At 35.1% G+C, this 19,421-nt stretch overlaps 1 protein-coding gene across 4 annotated transcripts in view; it reads left to right on the top strand.

Annotated features, from left to right (window-relative positions):
- Positions 1–19,421, top strand: part of ARAP2 (ArfGAP with RhoGAP domain, ankyrin repeat and PH domain 2) — a 212,949-nt gene that overhangs the window by 141,112 nt on the left and 52,416 nt on the right. For 3 of the 4 annotated variants that reach the window (XM_047092177.1, XM_047092176.1, XM_047092178.1), the window contains 5 exons: positions 3,203–3,366; positions 7,508–7,720; positions 10,981–11,086; positions 16,711–16,858; positions 18,355–18,423. In XM_047092177.1, the coding sequence (XP_046948133.1) occupies positions 3,203–3,366; positions 7,508–7,720; positions 10,981–11,086; positions 16,711–16,858; positions 18,355–18,423 (700 nt within the window). The remainder of the gene's footprint in view (positions 1–3,202; positions 3,367–7,507; positions 7,721–10,980; positions 11,087–16,710; positions 16,859–18,354; positions 18,424–19,421) is intronic. The other variant, XM_047092179.1, reaches the window with a different exon arrangement.

The raw sequence follows: 19,421 nt of genomic DNA, 5'->3' as shown, positions 1-19,421 counted from the left end.
TTCTTTTTATTTAAAGAAGCCCCTATAACATTTCTTATAAGGCTGATTTGGTTTTGATGAACTCCTTTAGGCTTTTGCTTATCTGGGAAACTTACCTCTCCTTTAATTCAGAATGATAATATTGCTGGGTGTAGAGTATTCTGGTTGTATTTTTTTTTTCCTTTCAGCACTTTGAATGTATCATGTTATTCCCTCATGACTCCCTTATGTAAAATTTCTGTTATAAAATTAGCTGATGGGGCGCCTGGGTGGCTCAGTTGATTGTCTGACTTGATTTTGGCTTAGGTCATGATCCCAGGGTTGTGGGATCCAGCCCTGCATTGGGCTCTGAGCTAAACATGGAGCCATGGAACCTGCTTATGATTCTCTCTCTCTCCCCCTCTCTCCCCCTCTCTCCCCATCTCTCCCCCTGTCTCCCTCCTCCCCCTCTCCTCCCTCTCTCTCTCCTCCCTCCTCCCCTCCCCCCTCTCCCCCCTTTCCCCCTCCTTCCCTCTCCCCCTCCCCCTTTCCCCCTCCTCCTCCCTCCCTCTTTCTCTCCTCATCCCCCTCTGCTCCCCAGCTCATGCTTGCTCTCTCTCAAATAAAAACATAAATTAAAAAAAATAAATAAAATCAGCTGATAGTCTTGAGGGAGATTCCCATGGCATGTAAATAGTTGTTTTTCTCTTGCTGCTTTTAAGATCCTCTCTTTAATTCTTGACACTAGTTATAATGTATCTTGCCATGGGTCTCTTTGAGTTCATGTTATTTTGGAATTTCTGTTCCTGGCCTTGGATGTCTTTTTCCTTTACCAGGTTGGGAAAGTTTTCAGGCATCAGGCATTATTTCTTCAAATAGGTTTCCTGTCCCTTTGGCTCTTTTTTTTTTTTTCCCCCCTTCCTCTGGGACCCCTTTGATTCAAGTGATTGTGTACTTGATGTTGTCCCAGCGGTCCCTTAAGCTCTGCTCATTTTCAAATTACTTTTTCTTTTTGCTGTTCTGATTGCATGCTTTTCATTCCCTGGTCTTCCACTCTCCTGCATTGATCCATTCTTCTGCATCATTTAGTGTGTTGATTCCTTCTAGTACTTTTAATTTCACTTATTATTCAGCTCTGATCAATTTTTTTTTATATTTTCCATCTCTTCATTGAAGTTCTAACTGTGTTCATTCAGTCTTCCTTTGATTTTTAGTGAACATCTTTATGAGCATCATTTTGAGTCCTCTAGGTCCAGTGTAATTCAAAGCCATTGTTTCCTTGTTTATTTTCTGTTTAGATTATCTGTCAGTTGTTGTAAGTGAGGTATTAAAGTCCCTATTATTGTTATATTACTGTCTCTTCCTTTATGTTAGTTATTGTTTTATATATTTGGGTACTTCCACATTGGGGACACAAATATTTACAATTGTTAGATCTTCTTGTTGGATTGTCCCCTTTATTATGATGTAGTGCCCTCTTTATCTCTTGTTACAGTCTTTGTTTTAAAGTCTAGTTTGTCCAGTGTAAGTAACTATTGCTACTCCAGCTTTCATTTGACATCTGTTTGTGTGATAAATGTTTCTCCATCCCCTTACTTTCCATATGCTGGTGTCTTTAAGTCCAAAGTGAGTCTCTTCTAGGCAGTATAATGATGGGGTATTTTTTTTTTTTTTATCTGTTCTGATACCCTATGTCTTTGGATTGGAGGGTTTAGTCCATTTACACTGATGGTGATTATTGATGGATATGTATTTATTTCCATTGTATTACCTGTTTTGTTGTGGTTTCTGGAGATTTTCCCAGATCCTTTCCTGTCTTTGTCACTTTTGGTCTTTGCTTTCCACTCAAAGAGCCCCTTTTAATATGGCGTGCAAAAAGCTGGTTTAGTGATGTGACCACTACTTTGAACTCTTTATCTGGTGGACTGCTTATCTCTCTTTCATTTAGTTCTTTTTCTGAGATTTTGCTTTGTTCTTTTGTTAGGAACATATTCCTTTGTCTTCTTATTTTGCCTAACTTCCTGTGTCTGTGTATTAGGTGGATCAGTTAAACCTCCCAGTCTTGAGGGAGATTAGTTTTGCATATTAGATTGTCCTGGAAGCCCTGAGGAGTGAGTATTAGAGACATGGAGAAGTAGGAAAGGAAACTTATTAGGAAGCATTTTAGTGACCTTAAGAAGCATTGTAAAAACTTGAAATCAGACAATGTCAGAATGAAGAGAAGGTAGAGTAAATATATCCAGGAATGGAAATCAACAGAATTCATGTGGCAGTAATGTGGTTTGGGTGGAGGCAGAACCAATCTAAAATTAATTAATCCCATATTTCTAGTGGGATAAGTGGAGGATTATAGTACTAGTCTGATATGAGGAAGGAAAAAGGTTCAAGATAATTGTGACATAGTAAGATGAGGGTGTCCAAAAATTAATATTAATTAGTATTATTGTTTACTTAGTTATTAATATTACATTCGCTGAGTCTTGAGGTAGGTACTATTATTATCCTCATTTTGTCACTAATGAAACTGAGGCCCAAAGAAGGTTGATAACTTGTCCAAGGTCACAAAGGAAATAAGTGCAGAGTGAAAATTTGAGGTTGGGTAGTGATTACATTTTCTACTCTCTTGACTACTTCATGCTCTTTTCAGTCACATGGAGATATGATCTGTGAGATAAAGTTATAATCTGTTGATAGGGATTTGAGAGTTACTGTCTCTAAACGAGGGGTGAAACCATTGGCCTGAATGATGAGTCTCTGCAGAGTCCTTAGAGTTCTTGTGAGTGCACTGAGGTTCAAAAGAGGAAATGAGCTTGTGTAGAAATTGAGTAACCAGAAAGATAGGAGGAAAATCTGGAAAGAATTATATTATAAAAAACATAATGTATTTTTTTTCTTTTTTAAGAAGTGAAATCATCAACAGTTCTAAAATCTTAAAAAAAGTAGCCATAAAATCTAGTCACCCATGATGCTTGCCAGAGTAGTTTCAATCCACTTATTCAGAAACAAAATAAAGCGGGTCAGAAAATGAAGGGAGGTGAGACCATGAATTGAGAGAACTTTCCTGCACTTCATGGAGAGATGTCACTGTACAGATAAAAGAGATCAAATGGAAGCTAATGGTAAATGGAGAGTTTTCTTCTCATGGATGAGGCAAGATCACATTTATATGGATTTAAAGATACTCTGTCTAGAAGTCAAAATTTTAGAAAAAAATTGTAATTTGAAATGCTTTTAAACTTTACAGAACATTATACATCCATGGGCATACCAAGTTGGATTTCACAGTCTGGCATACTGCAATTGAAAAAGCAGCAGGTACAGATGGTAATGCATTACAAGATCAGCAGCTCAGCAAAAATGACGTTCCCATTATTGTGAACAGCTGTATAGCATTTGTTACACAGTATGGTAAGTATTGCAAAGTTTTTATTCAACCCCCAGAACTCATGGTATCATTCTTAGAGTTTTTTAAGTGGTTCCGCCACTGGACTGCATTAGAGCTCTTTATATTTGAAAGTACATCAGTGAAAAATAAAAACATCATCACCATTCAGCCAAATGCCATTCCTCCTCCCAGTAAAATTTAAATTACACAATGTACTTTTACCATTTTCTTCTTTTACATGTGTAAAAAATTTAAATGCCATACTGAAAGAATCTATATTATAAAATGTATATTAAAAATAGATTGAAGACTTTATTTTTCAGAGGTTACAAGGGTTACTGTAAAGTCTAAGGGAATGCAGTGGGTCGCCTAAACATGTTTTTGGAAGTGGTAAACTGTGGGAAAATACGTGAAAGAATTTTTTGTTGCTGTTGACAAGCATTCAAAGTATGTGTATGTATTTATTTCATTCAGCGTGCTATTAGTCACATTTTTATATTAAGAATCATGGTTATTCTAATAGTTTTGACTTGATCTTAACAGAGTTTTATGAATAGTTTGCAAGTAAAAACAATTGGTTGACATACACATGGGCTAACTTCATTTTAAAATAATATGTTATGATAGTAAAGTATTCCTTGATTCTTCATGTTTATTTTCAAATATGAATTCCTCAGATTCCTTCTTTGTTACATATTTCATCAGTACTCTAAAAAGTAGAAGATTGTGAACTATATTTTAAATATAAAAATGTTTTCTACCTTTTAATCTGTAGGTAAGTGCCATTGATTTAGATTACAAGTTTGGAAAAGAGTAAAATGATTGATCTTGTATTTGGGAAGGTAATTAACTTTTTTTTTTTGTTCTCTTAATATTAGAAGTGTCCTTGGGTGTTTTTAATTTGAAAAGAAGGTGTAATCAGTGACAGAGCTGCAGTAAAACATTGTGTTATTAGTTTGTTACTTATTTATTGTCTGTTGTGTGCCAGCCATTGATCTTGGTACTGGAAGTACAGCAGTGGGAGTAAAAAGTTAAAGACAAAGCCATGAATCATAGGTTTCAGTAATGAGAACTGACAACAAACTGCTATGAGTAAAACGTTAGAAATAACCAAGGCTATGAAGAAAATAATTTTTAGAAATTAAATTTATAATATGTGTATATTAACCTATCTTCTTCTGGAGAGAGTGCCATTTTAAGTATTTTGCTTATTTCATATATAATTCAAGTATCATTAATCAGATTCACTGTGTTTGAATTCCGTATCTTTGAATTATATACCTACTGTAAATATGTATGCAGTCACATTATGTGGCTGTTACTCTATGAAATCCCTTCCTGTGATACTGTGTCCGTATTTTCCTTATCAGTGGTAGTCATCTGTTTATTTGAAAATGGGGGAGGAAGAAGGTTATCATCTTCATTCGTTAGCCATTCAGTATTAGCACACTTGAATTTCATTGGTATAAATGAATTGCACACGTACTATGTTTTAGCAAGAGCAAAACCTCATTGGGAATTTTCACATCATGTTAGTTTCATAATGGCATAAGGTCTTTCTTAAGCTGTGAAATGATTAAAATAATTCTAGCTCCAGTGTATCCAATTTAAGGTTTCTCTTGGGAAATCAGAAGTTTCTTTGTGGTGTTTCTTTGAATTTAAAATCATTAAGCATTAGATTGTTTTCAACTAAATTTTATACATTAAAACTACTTTGTAACTCTGGCACAAGGTACATTAACTTGCATATTAAAGTAATAAAGCCAATGAAACACTGTGTTTTGTTTTGTTTTTAATGAGCAGAATATGGGGGAAGCCCTGATATTACCAGCATGTATAGTAGGGAAGATATGATACACACTTAGAAAATGCCCAGTGATTAATAGAATGAAGATGGTTGACCCAAAGACTTTACAAGTCACAATTATTTTGAACTTCCTGACCTTTGTATTAAAATCTGAAGGCCAGTTTTTTTGTGTTCATGGTGTCAAGATTTTGAACAGAACCGGTTCACAGTCAAATTTTTAGAGTTTAATTTTTTTAATGAGTTATAGTAGTTCTTGGGAATTATTTTAATTTATGTAAACAAAATTATGCGTGCAGTTAATATATTTGAGTACTAGCTTTTAGAAATTCATTCAACGAGGGATATAACTTAAGGTCAAAAACTTAGTCACAGGTTTTTGTTTTTGTAGATGTTGCTTACTCTTACATTAAATGATCATTTATTGAATGCTTCCTAAGTTCCAGTCATGGTAGAGTTACTGTACACAGAGAGTAAGACATGAACCTTACCCTCTAGCTTTTTACAGATTTGTGAATCAAAGACGTTTAAACAACTAGGCAGTTATATCTCAAGTATACAAAATTCTGTGGTAGAGAGCTTCAGGAGTTGGTACAAGGAGAGCTTCATGGGTGAGATGTGCTTACCATAAGTCTTAACAGAAAATAGGAGCTAGTTAGGACAAGAAGGGAATCGGGATTCTATGAGGAGGATCAGTGTATGCTCACGTATGGAGTCATGAGAGAAGTTGTCTATTGAGGGAACTTTGTATTGTGACCAGAGCTTAGCATGAGAAAACAGTAGATGAGAGGCAGGAGGGTTAAGCCTATTCACGTAGAGTCTTAAATATTATGATAAATCCTCAAACTTGTCCTCTAGGCAGTGAGAGGGCAGTATCTAGATTTTTAAGCATGTTGGTGACACCAACAGACCTGTATCTCAGATCAAGTATTATCAGTGTTGAGATGGACTGGAGGACTACACAAGAATAGGGGCAGGGAGCTGTGACAATGTAGTGAGGAACTGAGTGCAAAAAAATAACAGGACATGGGATAGAAAGAAGGGGACAGTTTGAGAGCAAGGCTATGATGAAAAATATATGTGACTTTTTAATATTGTAAGCGAAAAAGAAAAATTCTGACTTATAAAGGACTGAGGAGAAGGAAGTGCCATGTATTGAGATGCCAGAGACAAGATAAAGACCATAGTGAGATTAACAGGTGAAGTAGTGAATGGGGCAGGAGACTTAATTCTTCAGGTTATTTTGACTTATTCATCAAAATGGTGTGTGTTGCAGGTATATTTATAAAGTATCTGTATATAAAGTGTATGTGGGTGTGTTTGAAATCCTAGAAATGAAAACCTGGGTGAAAATGTGTATGTGGTAGTTAAACTGATGAAGTTGGGTGGGTTCACCCACAGAATTTTGTAGGGGAGTAGAAAAGAGAAGAGAATTGAGGCTGGATTTATGGAATCCTTAGTAAATACTAGATGGTAGAATAAATAGAGGACTGGACGAGTAGTCATAGAGGAATGGGGGGAGAGCTAGGAGATTATAATGTCATGAAAGCTATAACATTAAAAGAATTTTAGTAGGGATTCATTTCGAGTGTCATACACTGCAGGGGATTCTCATTAGATAAAAACAGAAAAGCACCTAAAAATAGGATGTTGTTGATATTCTTGATGAAGGTGGTCCCAACAGCTGCACAGAAGCAAGATTATGGTTGAAGGATGAACAGGGGCATGAGATGGTAGGAAGAATAAATATAGGAAAGTCAGCTGGGGTTTGGAAGGAAGAGAGATCCAGAGACCTGGAAGGGGCAAGGGAGCATTTTAAAATTTTGTTTGTATCATCATCATTATCCTCACTCCTCTCTGCTCCTCATCCTCTTATTTTATATGGGACACCTGGTGAATCAGTAACTTTGAAAAGGAGATGATTCAACTCCTCATCCAGAAGAAGGTGAAAGTGGGAACAGACAGAAATTAATATACAAATATGAGTGCAAAGGGCTAAGAAAATTTATACTAGAGCACCTCACTTTTATCAGTGAAACTGGGGACAGGCTTGAATTCTGGGAGGTAAAGTAAAGATCGGACACCTGTGGTAAAAGAACATTTGAAGATACCATGAAGGGGGAAGGGCTGGACAGGGGCTTGTTAAAAGCTTGCTAAAAGCTGAGAAGTTTGTTCATCATTTTAAGTACTAAAATTAGGGGGTGGGGGACCTTTTTCCCCTCATGCATGTTTATATCAACTCTTGGATAATGACTTTGTCTGGCTCAATGTCCCAACACAAAAGTCTATATTTCTAAGCCATAAAAGTAGATTTTGATTTTAGACTTCATATATGTAACTTTTTTTTTTTTTAACCAAAGGTTTAGGATGCAAATATATCTATCAAAAGAATGGTGATCCTTTGCATATAAGCGAACTCCTGGAGAGTTTCAAAAAGGACGCAAGGAGCTTTAAATTGAGGGCTGGAAAACATCAGCTTGAAGATGTGACAGGCGTGTTGAAAAATTTTCTCTCCGACATTGATGATGCACTTCTTACTAAGGAGCTCTATCCATATTGGATCTCTGCTTTAGGTAATACATATAATATGGAACATAATAAATGCTTGCCTTCTAAACTGATAATTATATTTTTGAAATCTTTGCTAATCTGCAAATTTAATTGAAAGGAACAGTGTACCTAAGGGCTTAGAACAGATATTGTGTAGATATCCATAGTTGTTTATATCTACCTCAAAAGAAATTTATAGTAATAATTGCTAAGTAGTATGTTAAAGTAATTCTTAGTTTGCAGATTTCTTAGTGTTTGCTTTGCTTTAACTTTGAAAGTGTTACGGTTAAGTCCGTGTATGCTATTAATTTCTCATTAAGATTAAAATGAACGGTTTAATATAAGATTGGTTTTATATGATTTCCCTATATGGCTCTTTGGCTTCCCTTTATCATTCATTCTACCTCTGTAGGGTACATAACAATAGCTTTTAAACTCTTTCTTCATTTCCCCTTCAATAAAATAGAAAAAAAGAAGAAGAAAAGCCTTTGCTATACTGTAAGAACCTATTTAAGAAATGACTCTAGAAAAGTAGTTTATTAAATCACTTGGGTCAAATTGATTCAGTAAAACCTACATTTACATCTATTAATTCAAAATAACTCCTTTTACAAAAACATTACAACAATGAAGGCTTTTAAATGTAAACATTACCTTTCATCCCATCTTTCTAATAGAACTATTTTCATTTTTATATCTTATTTTGTAGTCTTTGTCCCCCATACCTATAATTTATATATAATCCTTTATATTAAACCACAAACATTTCATGTATATCTACAATACTTTCAAAATGATTTTCGATCATTTTTTTCAATTAAAAAAATTTAAAAATTATCATTGAAATTTTGACCATAATTTACTAATATATTTCTACTGTACATTTAATGCATTTCAAGATTTTTTGGGAAAGTGACCTTTGAATTTGACTATATGATATGCCTCTGTTGAGAAATAGACTTTTTCAGTGAAAGTATTTGTTTAATCTCACACATAAATATGATATATTATTAAGGGATTAATGTTGAAGTGATGTCATAAAACATCCACAGTTTGAAAAATTCTCCCAAGAATGACCCTTATTAGTGTCAGCAAGAAGGGAGTTGTACTGTTGCTAAAATAAAGCTTTTCCTAATTTAACTACCAATTCAGAAGACTTTTATTTGCCTCCTGGTATTTCTCAAATCAATAGGTTCAACTCTAATCACAAAGAGAATTGATTGCATAATTATCTGGGATATAAAATATGGAATTAGATAATGTATCACTTTAAGCCCAATTACTTTGCCACTCTCATTTTTATTTCATGATTTATTATAATTTTATAACTATGAAGTTATTTATAGCATCTCTATTTTATAAGGACTAACAATTTGTCTTTATTATAAAATCGGTTATCAAAAATTTGAGGCAAGTATACTTTTGCTCAATTGTCAAGTTCTAAGACAAAGATGTCTTTACTGTTGTCAGTCTACCAGGAGTAGGTAGTTGGTAAATAGTAGCAAGTGTCAAAGAGCAATGTGTTCACCTTTTACTTGGATGAGAATTCTTTGAGAATTTACTTGGAGAAGGTTTTAGATGCTAGGTCAAATAGCCTTAAAGTCGTTTGCTTTCAGATCTAACATAGCTCACCCTAACTTGTCAGAGGTGCTCTATGTTGGATCTGACAAGGATAAACCGCAACTCTCTGGATGACCTCATAGAAGAGCTCTCTTGGGTCCTGTGCACTGAGGCAAAGAATGCCTTACAGTGTCATACCACCTATTTATATGATCGATGATCTATTCTTCTAAGAACACATTAAGTTGTCTGAAGTCTGCGGCTAGCTGACTAGTTCATTGTATTTTCTATATGACCTGAAATCTATCTTAAGTTTTATTTTCAAATTGCTTAAGCTTTATTTTGAAAATTTCATCTATTTTATCCTTATAAGATTTGTGAAGATATGCTGTACTAGCATGACTTCTTGTTATAAAGGTGGTAATATTAATAACATCTTATTAAATTAATACCATTATAGTTAGAAACGGGATGACAAGAGGGTGTTTGGATTGTACTAGAGATGATAGATAATTCTTCATTCACTTCCAATGTAGTCTTTGAATATAATTTTGGTGTTTTCCCCTCTCGCTTTTAGTCATCAATTAGCAGAGTTAAGTCAATATGATCATGTTTACCTCTACAGGTCTTATACGTAGGCTACAGCACTACAAAGGAGCTATGGTTACAGTTTTGATTAGGAGTGTACTTCAAAAATGTGCCACAGAGTTTCTTACCTCCCCAGGGATCCTAATGCCCTTCGCAAGTGACCGTGTACTCTTGAAAAATCATTAATGTGCTGCTGGCTTTCTGTGAATAGAATAGGTTGGGCTGAACAGAAAATGAAAAAGTCTTGTTTCCACAGGTAGTTGGGAATTGTGAGGGAATATATACGTGCAATCCCCTTGAGTTACAAAGTCACCACAAGTTATTTATTTGAAGAATGGCCTTTTATTTCCCCTGTAAGCTAGCAGGTTAGAGCAAACCATTGCTGCATGTCTTCTAGAGTCTAGAACTTTGGGGGTTCCTGGATCTAGTTTCTCTAAGTATTTGACTTCTGGGGTTAGGAGAGTGGAACATAATTGCCTCTCATCCTCCTGTGTATAGCTAACCAAGTTCTGTCAATGACAGTGACAGAGGGACCATCCTTCTCTAAGTCTGTGTCATAGTTATCAGGGCCTGCACATGACTTCCTCCATTGCCCCCTTACCTTTTACAATGACTTGGAGATGCTAGGGCTGGTCAAAGGCCCCTATACATGGATCTGCAGGGTAACACAGTTCATGGCTCCAAGATGGTTCATTAGTTTTGGTAAGATTTTTATGATTTCACAAGGGGAAAAAATCAGAAATGTCATTTGCAAATAACAGACTGAAATCTTCCCATAGCCAAAGTTAAAAGACTTTCAGTTTATCTCTCAATTTGTACTCGAATTTGAGTTATCGATTGAATATATTCCTATTAGATGAAGTTCAGTAGTTCATAAAGTAGAGGATAAAGTGCAACCTTGGGTTTTGAGAGTGCTTCGTTTTTAATTAGAAAGCATAAGAACTCTATCTTCCTACCATGGAATGTCTGTGTAAATGCCTTTCCAGAGTTATAGAAGCCTGAATATTTATTCTGTTAAAACTTGATTAGATCACTTAGCTACAGTAATGAATATTGGTTTAAAATACTGTTAAAAGGCAAATTTGTGTTACAGACTATTAGTTTTGGCCTAAAATTGTTTGTTTTTAACCTCTAGATACTCAAGATGACAAGGAAAGAATTAAAAAGTATGGGGCATTTATACGTTCTCTTCCAGGGGTCAACCGAGCAACGTTGGCAGCTGTAATCGAACATCTTTACAGGTGGGTAGTTTCATGAGCTTTTCCAGACATTTCAAACTTGGCACTCTATAAGTCATTATTTCTTAAATTTAAAGTACTATGGCTAACTTTCTATATGTGACTGTGAATTATCCATCATACCTTAAAAATGGCTTCAATCCACTGAAAAACTGCTAGAACCAATAACGTGAATTCAGTAAGATAGCAGGATCCAAAATTAACATACAGAAATCTGTTGCATTTTTATAGACTAATAATGAAGTAGCAGAAAGAAATTAAGAAAACAGTCTCCTTTACAACTGCATTAAAAATAACAAAATACTTAGGAATAAACTTAACCAGTGAAGTGGAAGACTTGTACTCAAAAAACTATAAAATGCTGATGAAAGAAACTAAAGATGACACAAACAAATGGAAAGGTATACCATGCACAAAGATTGGAAAAATTAAATTGTTAGCAGTCTACAATTTTAACACAATCCATATCAAAATACCAACATAAGTTTTTAAAGAATTAGAACAAATAATCCTAAAATGTGTGTGGACCTACAAAAGATCCCAAATAGCCAAAGCAGTCTTGAGAAAAAGCAACAAAGCTGGAGGTACCCCAGTCCCAGATCTTAAGATATACCACAAATCTGTAGTGATAGAAACCTTGTGGTCCTGGCACAAAAATAGACACAGAGATCAATCAATGGGAGAGAACATAGAGTTCAGAAATAAACTCACACTTACATGGTTACTTGATCTACAATAAAGGAGGAAAGAATACAATGGGGAAAAGAAAGCCGTCTCTTTAAGTGGGACTGGAAAAACTTGAGAGCCACATGTGAAAGAGTGGAACTAGACCACTTTCCAGCACCAGATACAAAAACAAAAACAAAGAAAACCAAAAACTGAAGAATGGATTAAATACCTAAATGTGAGACCTGAAACAGTAAAAATCCCAGAAGAAGACATACACAGTAATTTGACATTGGCCTTAGAAACCTCTTTCTGGATATGTCTACTCAGGCAGAGGAAACAAAAGCAAAAATAAACTATTGGGGCTGCACCAAAATAAAATGATTTTGCAGAGCAGAGGAAACCATCAATAAAACAAGGCAGTTTGCTGAATGGGGGAAGATATTTGCAAATGATATATCTGATAAGGGGTTTATATTCAAAGTATATAAAGAACTTATAGATGTCAACAATAGAGAAACAAATAATCTGATTAAAAATGGGTGGAGAACCTGAATAGACATTTCTCCAAAGACACACATATGGCCAACAGACACATAAAAAGATGTTCAATATCACTCATCATCAGGAAAATATAAGTCAAAACTATAATGAGATATCACCTTCTGCCAGCCAGAATGGCTAGTGTCCAAAAGACAGAAAATAACAAGTGTTGGCAAGGATGTGGAGAAAAGGGAACCCTCCTGCTCTATTCATGGGAATATAAACTAGTGTAGCCGCTGTGGAAGGAGTATGGATGTTCTTCAGAACATTAAAAATAGAACTACCATATAATTTAGTAATTCCACTACTAGGTATTTACCCAAGGAAAATAAAAGCAATAATTCTAAAAGATATATGCACCCCTGTGTTTATTGCAGCATTATTTACAATAGCCTAGTTATAGAAGCAACATTAAGTGTCCATCAACAGATGGATGGATAAAGAAGCAGTAGTGTGTGTATACACACACACACACACACACACACACACACACAGGACTATTACTCAGCCATAAAAAAGAATGAGGTTTTTGTCATTTTTAACAACATGGATAGACCTAGAGGATATTATACCAAGTGTAGTAAGTCAGACTGAGAAAGACAAATACCATATGATTTCATTTATATATGAAATTTAAGAAAAACATGAATAAAGAAGGAAAAAAGGAGACAAAAAAGCAGATTCTTAAATACAGAGAAGAACTAGGGGTTGCCAGAAAGGAGGTGGGTGATGAGTGGAAGGGGGGAAGAAAATGGTTTTAAAATAAAATCCCCAGCAAACTATCACTTGAGTGTTTCTTTCTGTAATTAAGACCCATTTCAGATAAATAGCATACTGGAAAATTTCTTAAATGAATTAGAAATAATCATGTACAGCATCCCCAAGTGAATCCAGTATATAAACACAAACTTTAAAACTCATGTAAGAGGAAAGCTAGAGAAGAGAAGAAAGTACAAAGACCAGAATTCTCTAGCAGGAGTCTGTCTGTGAGCACAGTATTTTCTCATGATGAACTCTTCATAAACTTTTATTTCTCCCTTATCAATTTGTGTCTAACCTAATTCTAATATTTTAGCATCATACTGTTGAACATACGAGAAAATTTTAGAAGTCTAAAATATTTTCTACATCAGGGTATGTAGTTTCCTTCATTTGGGAGGATAGGAAGAATATAGTAGTAGCTTGAGAAATAAGATCTCTGAAAGAGGAGGAATGTTTGAAAATAACCCTTTCAGTTAAAATGAAAGGTGTGTTGGTTGGTTGGTTTTGCTGTTAGAACTACTACAAAAACTTTAATAAGTGTAAATATGGCTTAGGGAGTATATCATTGTTGCTTCCTGCATAGATGCAGTACACCGAATTTTTGTGTAGCTGAATTCTGAAACTATCTTATTTGCAGTCTAAGAAATTCTTATGAGACATTGGGACAGATTCTTCAGAAATTTTAGGGGCGCCTGGGTGGCTCAGTCGGTTAAGTGTCCAACTCTTGGTTTCGGCTCAGGTCATGATCGCATGGTGCATAAGATCTAGCCCTGCATCAGGCTCTGTGCTGACGGCTTGGAGCCTGCTTAGGATTCTCTCCCTCCCTCTCTCTTTGCCCCTGTCCCACTCATGTTCATGTGCGTACGCTCTCTCTCTCTCTTTCTCTCTCAAAATACATAAATAAACTTCAGAAAAATTTAATATATGACCGGGCTGCTACAGTTTATTAAGTTAATATTTTGAACATTGAGTTACACATAATTGTTTTAAGATTTTTTATTCAGATTTGAGTTTGAGATCACGAGTTCCTTCCCATCCTTCCCCTCTCCCTCCGTTTCTTCACCTGGCATATATTTTAGTTCCTACTGTATACTAAACAGCGCCTATTAAGATTCCATGTGAACAGAAACATTTGAAGATAATAATACATGAATGACAAAACGTCTTAAGTCCACAGTTCCCAACCTTTGCATCAGGGACCTCTGGATGTCAGAGTGAATGCACAGGAGTGCTGCAGGGCATTTTATAATTTTTAGGGGCAACAGCATCACTGGAACATATTTTAATATAGAGAATTTTAACATGGGAGGAAAGATTGAATCATTTGTTGTGTGTTGACATCCAGGGAATGCTTCACATTGAAAGGGGTATGTGAAGGAAAGATAAATAACAAGAAATGAGTGGTGGATATTTCTAGGAAACAGATGTGCTGGGAGATGAGCTGGTGTGTAGTTGGCTGGCAGGAGGTTGTGAAAGGCTCAAGTGGTCATGTGAAAACATTCAGATTTTCACACAATAAAGGTGACTGATCAAGTCTGTTTTAGGACAATAACCCATGGATGGGATTGATTGAAAAGAGATTGGAATAGATACAGAGAAACTAACCAGGAAACCGTTTTCTTGGGCTTCTAATGAGAAGGCCTGAGTGAGAAGAGACTCTATGGGTTTAATAGAAACACTTGGGAATGATAGCTTGTGGGGCAGAGAAACAAAGGAAGGAAAGGAAAATACTGTATTCCTTGGACGTTATGTCATAAATTAAGGCAGCTGCAGAAATGGAAGAGAAGAGAGGTGAAGAGTAGCAAGGAGGATACTATTGCAAAAGGAAGTCTCAAGAAGGTGAGGATGTTTAATAGAGTCCTCAGAAGTTTGAGAGGTCCATTTGGTTAGGTCAGGTTGATTTAGTATTTAATTCCATCCCTGCCCCAGATAACGGATCACTTCTTCCGTGACTAACATTTACTTAATTCCATTCACCAGATATTTATTATGCACTCCAGTGTGATTAAAGCAACAGTTCCTGACTGGGAGATGCTCTGATTCTGGTAACACAGGCAGACCTGCAGATAAATTTTCCTGATGTTTATAATTTAGTGTGATAAGAGTACAGACATAGTTTTGAGAGGGATGTCTACAATTATCACACCCTCCTCTATTAACTTGCGATTCCCTTTGCATCTTATAAATCACATACAATGATTGCACTTGCTCAGTCTCTGCCATGCAATGTGGCATTTTGTGAGTGTGTGTGTGTGTGTGTGTGTGTGTGTGTGTGTGTGTGTATATATATATATATATATATATATATATATATATATATATTCCTGTCATCTTTACTCTCTTTTGTAACTACTAGAATCTCCTTTTAAAGACAGGTGTACCTAGCTTCATCTTGTTTTATTCCTTTGATGCAGTTAGTCTCTCCTTTTTAGTATGTATTTTAAAATTTTAAAATGTAATTAGGCAGTTGAGCAGGGTGTTATTATATATAGTCAGTGGCAAACAGCATTAACAGATACCCACATGTATATCACTTATAGTTCTTACCTGTGCATTTTTATTGATGTATATTTCCTTTTATTGGGGTGATGCCTGTAGGTTTTTTAAAATCACTTTGCATTTAACATTTGTGAATACAGTTGACCCTTGAAATTCAGGATTTAGGGGCAGTGCTCCCCTGCACATCAAAATCCACATATACTTTGACTCCCCCCAATACTTAACTACTGATAGCCTACTGTTGACTGGAATCCTTACTAGTAGCATATACAGTCAATTAACACCTATTGTGTATGGTATATGTATTATGTACTGTATTCTTACAATTAAGCTAGAGAAAAGAAAATATTAAGAAAATCATAAAAGAAAATATATAACTGTATTGTATTTATCAAAAATATCCACATGTAAGTGGACCCACACAGTTCAAATTCTGTTGTTCAAGGGTGAACTGTACTTTAAATGCTCTTTGTAAGGCCCAAATTTTGTAGCCTAATCATAGGGAGAGTTGACTCCTCTTTTCATGTCTTTTCACTGTAAAAAGACCTTCATAGTTATATCCAAGTCATATCCAATAATTATATTTTTTCATTGTTTGCTTTTTGAGAGAGAATATCCTATTTTGGCTAACCGTACAAACACATGCTGCCAAGTATTTTCTCACCTGATTTGCACTTCCTGGAAAATTCAGCTCAGCCTTGAACCTTGAATTTGGAACTGTCTACTGTATGCCTCTCAATTCACCTTCCTTGCTATTTTTCCTACTTACCTACTGCCTCCTTTCCCCTGTTTCATTTATGCTTCAGCCCCGCTGGTCATTTTACACCATTGTTTAAGCCCATCTTTATGCCTTAGCCTCAGGTTGTACCATTGTCTCGGTGCATCTCATCCAGTCCACAGGCAAGGACTGCTTTGTAACTTGTAGTCGTATCTTCTTTAACAGTAGTGTTTTCTTATATTCTTGACTGTAAGTACTCAGAAGAACAAACTGTGCATTGTTCTTTAAATCACCACCGTGCATCTTCTATCAGAGACTTTTGATGTGTGTGTGTGTGTGTGTGTGTGTGTGTGTGTGTGTGTGTTAAATAATGATAAATGGGTATTATGACTAAAGTTCTATGAAGTGTGTCGTAATGAGCTATGCTTTTCTCTAACAGGGTTCAGAAATGCTCAGAAATCAATCACATGAATGCCCATAATTTGGCCTTGGTCTTTTCATCCTGTTTGTTTCAAACTAAAGGACAAACTAGTGAAGAAGTGAATGTAATCGAGGACTTAATTAATAATTATGTTGAGATATTTGAGGTAAATATTTCATATCCTGCCCTTGTTAAAATAGTTTCGATGTTACTGTTGGCAAATAAAAATTTATATTTTAGGATTTTTATAATCACGTCTTTATGAATATCTAAAAATAAAGAATAGTTACATGATCTTTAATATTTTAGATACAAGTAGCCTTTTTAGCTGTAGCCATTCATTTAAATTTGACTGCTTTGAAGCCATCTGGTGTCTGTTGGACAGAATATTCCTATTTATAGTGTTTCTGTGGCTTTTTTTTTCCTTGTCAGTGTGTGTATGCATTAAGTGTGTCTACTTAGAGGTGTGAAATTGTGAATTTTACAAATTTGGTAATAAATACCAGGCTGATAAAGTCTGTAATTGAATGCATTTTAGTGTTTTATTTTAATTGTGTCTGAATTGGAAATGAAGAAAATCCCGAAATAATGTTCTGTGGTTTTTACTAAGTCTGTTCTAATTATTTGACTTTCAGTTTGCTATTTTATGAAGTTAATATATTCATGTTTCATCAGAAAACTGTTGGAATAAGGATAATTTCTTAGTTGAAAGAAGTAAAAATCGAGGAAATAAGCCCAGGGTTTGAACATGGGGGGTATATAGGGTATTTGGGTCAAAGGTCCAACTCCATTGCTTCATGAACACTGACCTCTTGATTACCACTAGCATGGTTGCATTTAACCTTTTGGGGCACTCTATTAAGTGGTGTTGTATAAGACTTCTTGTTTTCCAGGATTATGGGTATGTCAGTTGAAATTAAATGAGTTAATGTAATAGGTTATTCTATGTAGAGTTCTTACATTCTTATAGTAAGTGATTGCAGGATTCCTTAGCCAAGGGAAAGAAGCTCTACTTTAATAAAATAAAAACACACCATTTGTATCTTCATTTATATAGGAATGGACACCAAGATTGTTGGATTCTCTTTGCTCTTTGATCTCTTTCTTTCTATATGTGTCCACTGTTTTTGATCAACAGCAGCTTCTTTGCACAGTAATTCTGATGCTGAGAAATGAAAGAATTAGGAAAAAAAATAATGTGTGGCTTTACATGCTCTCTTTATTTTCTATGTTTGTACTGTTACATTAACAAAAAAATAAATGATTATTTTTGTAGTTTTGCTAACCCCAGCTTTAAATCATAGGAATTTTGTAAGCATTTAACAAGCATTTCAGTTTGAGAAATTAGTCTTATCTTGTAACCTACATCAACTCTAACAAATCACTCATTAGCCCCTTTGCTTATTAAGTCAGTTAGCAGTACAGCTTCCATTGATGGAGTCTGCAGCTTGAAGTGATGTCATCATAAAATTCTCTGAACTTTATGAGGCTCTATCATGTTGGCTTTATTTCTGCCCTGGCTATGTGGGCCCATGCTGATTAAGATGGTCATTCTCATTTATTTTTAAATTGTTGGTCTTTAAATTCCTGAAGAGTTATGTGAGGATGAGTACCATCACTCCTTGTATTTTATTAGAATGTCCCAAATTATATTTTAAACAGGTTAAAGAAGACCAAGTCAAACAAATGGACATAGAAAATAGCTTTATTACCAAGTGGAAAGACACTCAAGTGAGTAGTAATAGTTAGATCTCCAAAGAATAAAAAAATAATTTCAAAAATAACAAAAACTAAAAGCTTCTGTTGTAAGTAAAGGTGTTTGTTGTATTTATTTTCAAGTTCCTATTTGAAGCAAAGTAAAAGTAATGGGGAAAAAAGAACCTAGATAAAATAGTTGCCTAATTCTGCAGCATGACGTTCATATGTGAAATGCCAAAGTATGTTAATGCAAATTTTTCAAAATACAGAAGGAAAAATCATTATTAATCTTATCAAATGCCCTTTATGAAATCAATTTCTAGTTACAAATGCACTATTAAAAATATGAGTGGATTTCAAAGGAAGCATTTAAAGCCAAAGAAATACAAGACTAAATTGAAAATTCAGCTCCGTAATGATTCTTTTTTCCATTATGATTTTGAAAATATAAATTATCTCTTCTGTGCTTTTGCTCTGCATGCTCTCAGATGATTATATTAGTGGGAATTTTTCTAATGTCATCTTTGTAACATACGCTGATTTATGTCTGAAATTGACTCTTTTCTAAATCTTCTTTTGCTTTCCTCAGTTGCATTATATTGGATTTGTGTGTTCAGGGTGCACTGCCGTTTTCCAGGGTACCTTTCCTTGTTTGATGAGCATTCACTGAACTTTCTTAAAATTGGTATTTAATCTTCTTCTAATCACTAGGAGTTGTAGTGGATTCTGGATACAAATGTAAATAATATAAATGGGTCGAGTATCTTCTGTTTATAGATATACTCAGAGAATGAAGCAAATGCTTCCTTACTAGGAACTACTATTAGGAGCTTATTAGTAGCTACTATTCCATAAGAAGGAGAGGAGAAAGGGCTGCCATCCCAGTGCCCGAGATCCCTGAGTGCTAGCACTATGACAGTACTTACCTACGAAAGCATCGCCTCCATTTTGACCCTAAGTATTAATGTAGCCTGTAAAACTAAGAAATCTGGCTCATCATCAGTTAGTTCTCCTGAATGACTGTTTTTTTT

Source organism: Lynx rufus, unplaced genomic scaffold, assembly GCF_022079265.1.
Source record: "Lynx rufus isolate CCGP_SWC_20201006 ecotype Redwood Valley unplaced genomic scaffold, mLynRuf1.p SCAF_3, whole genome shotgun sequence".
NCBI lineage: Eukaryota > Metazoa > Chordata > Mammalia > Carnivora > Felidae > Lynx > Lynx rufus.
This window is presented reverse-complemented; position numbering and strand designations above follow the sequence as displayed.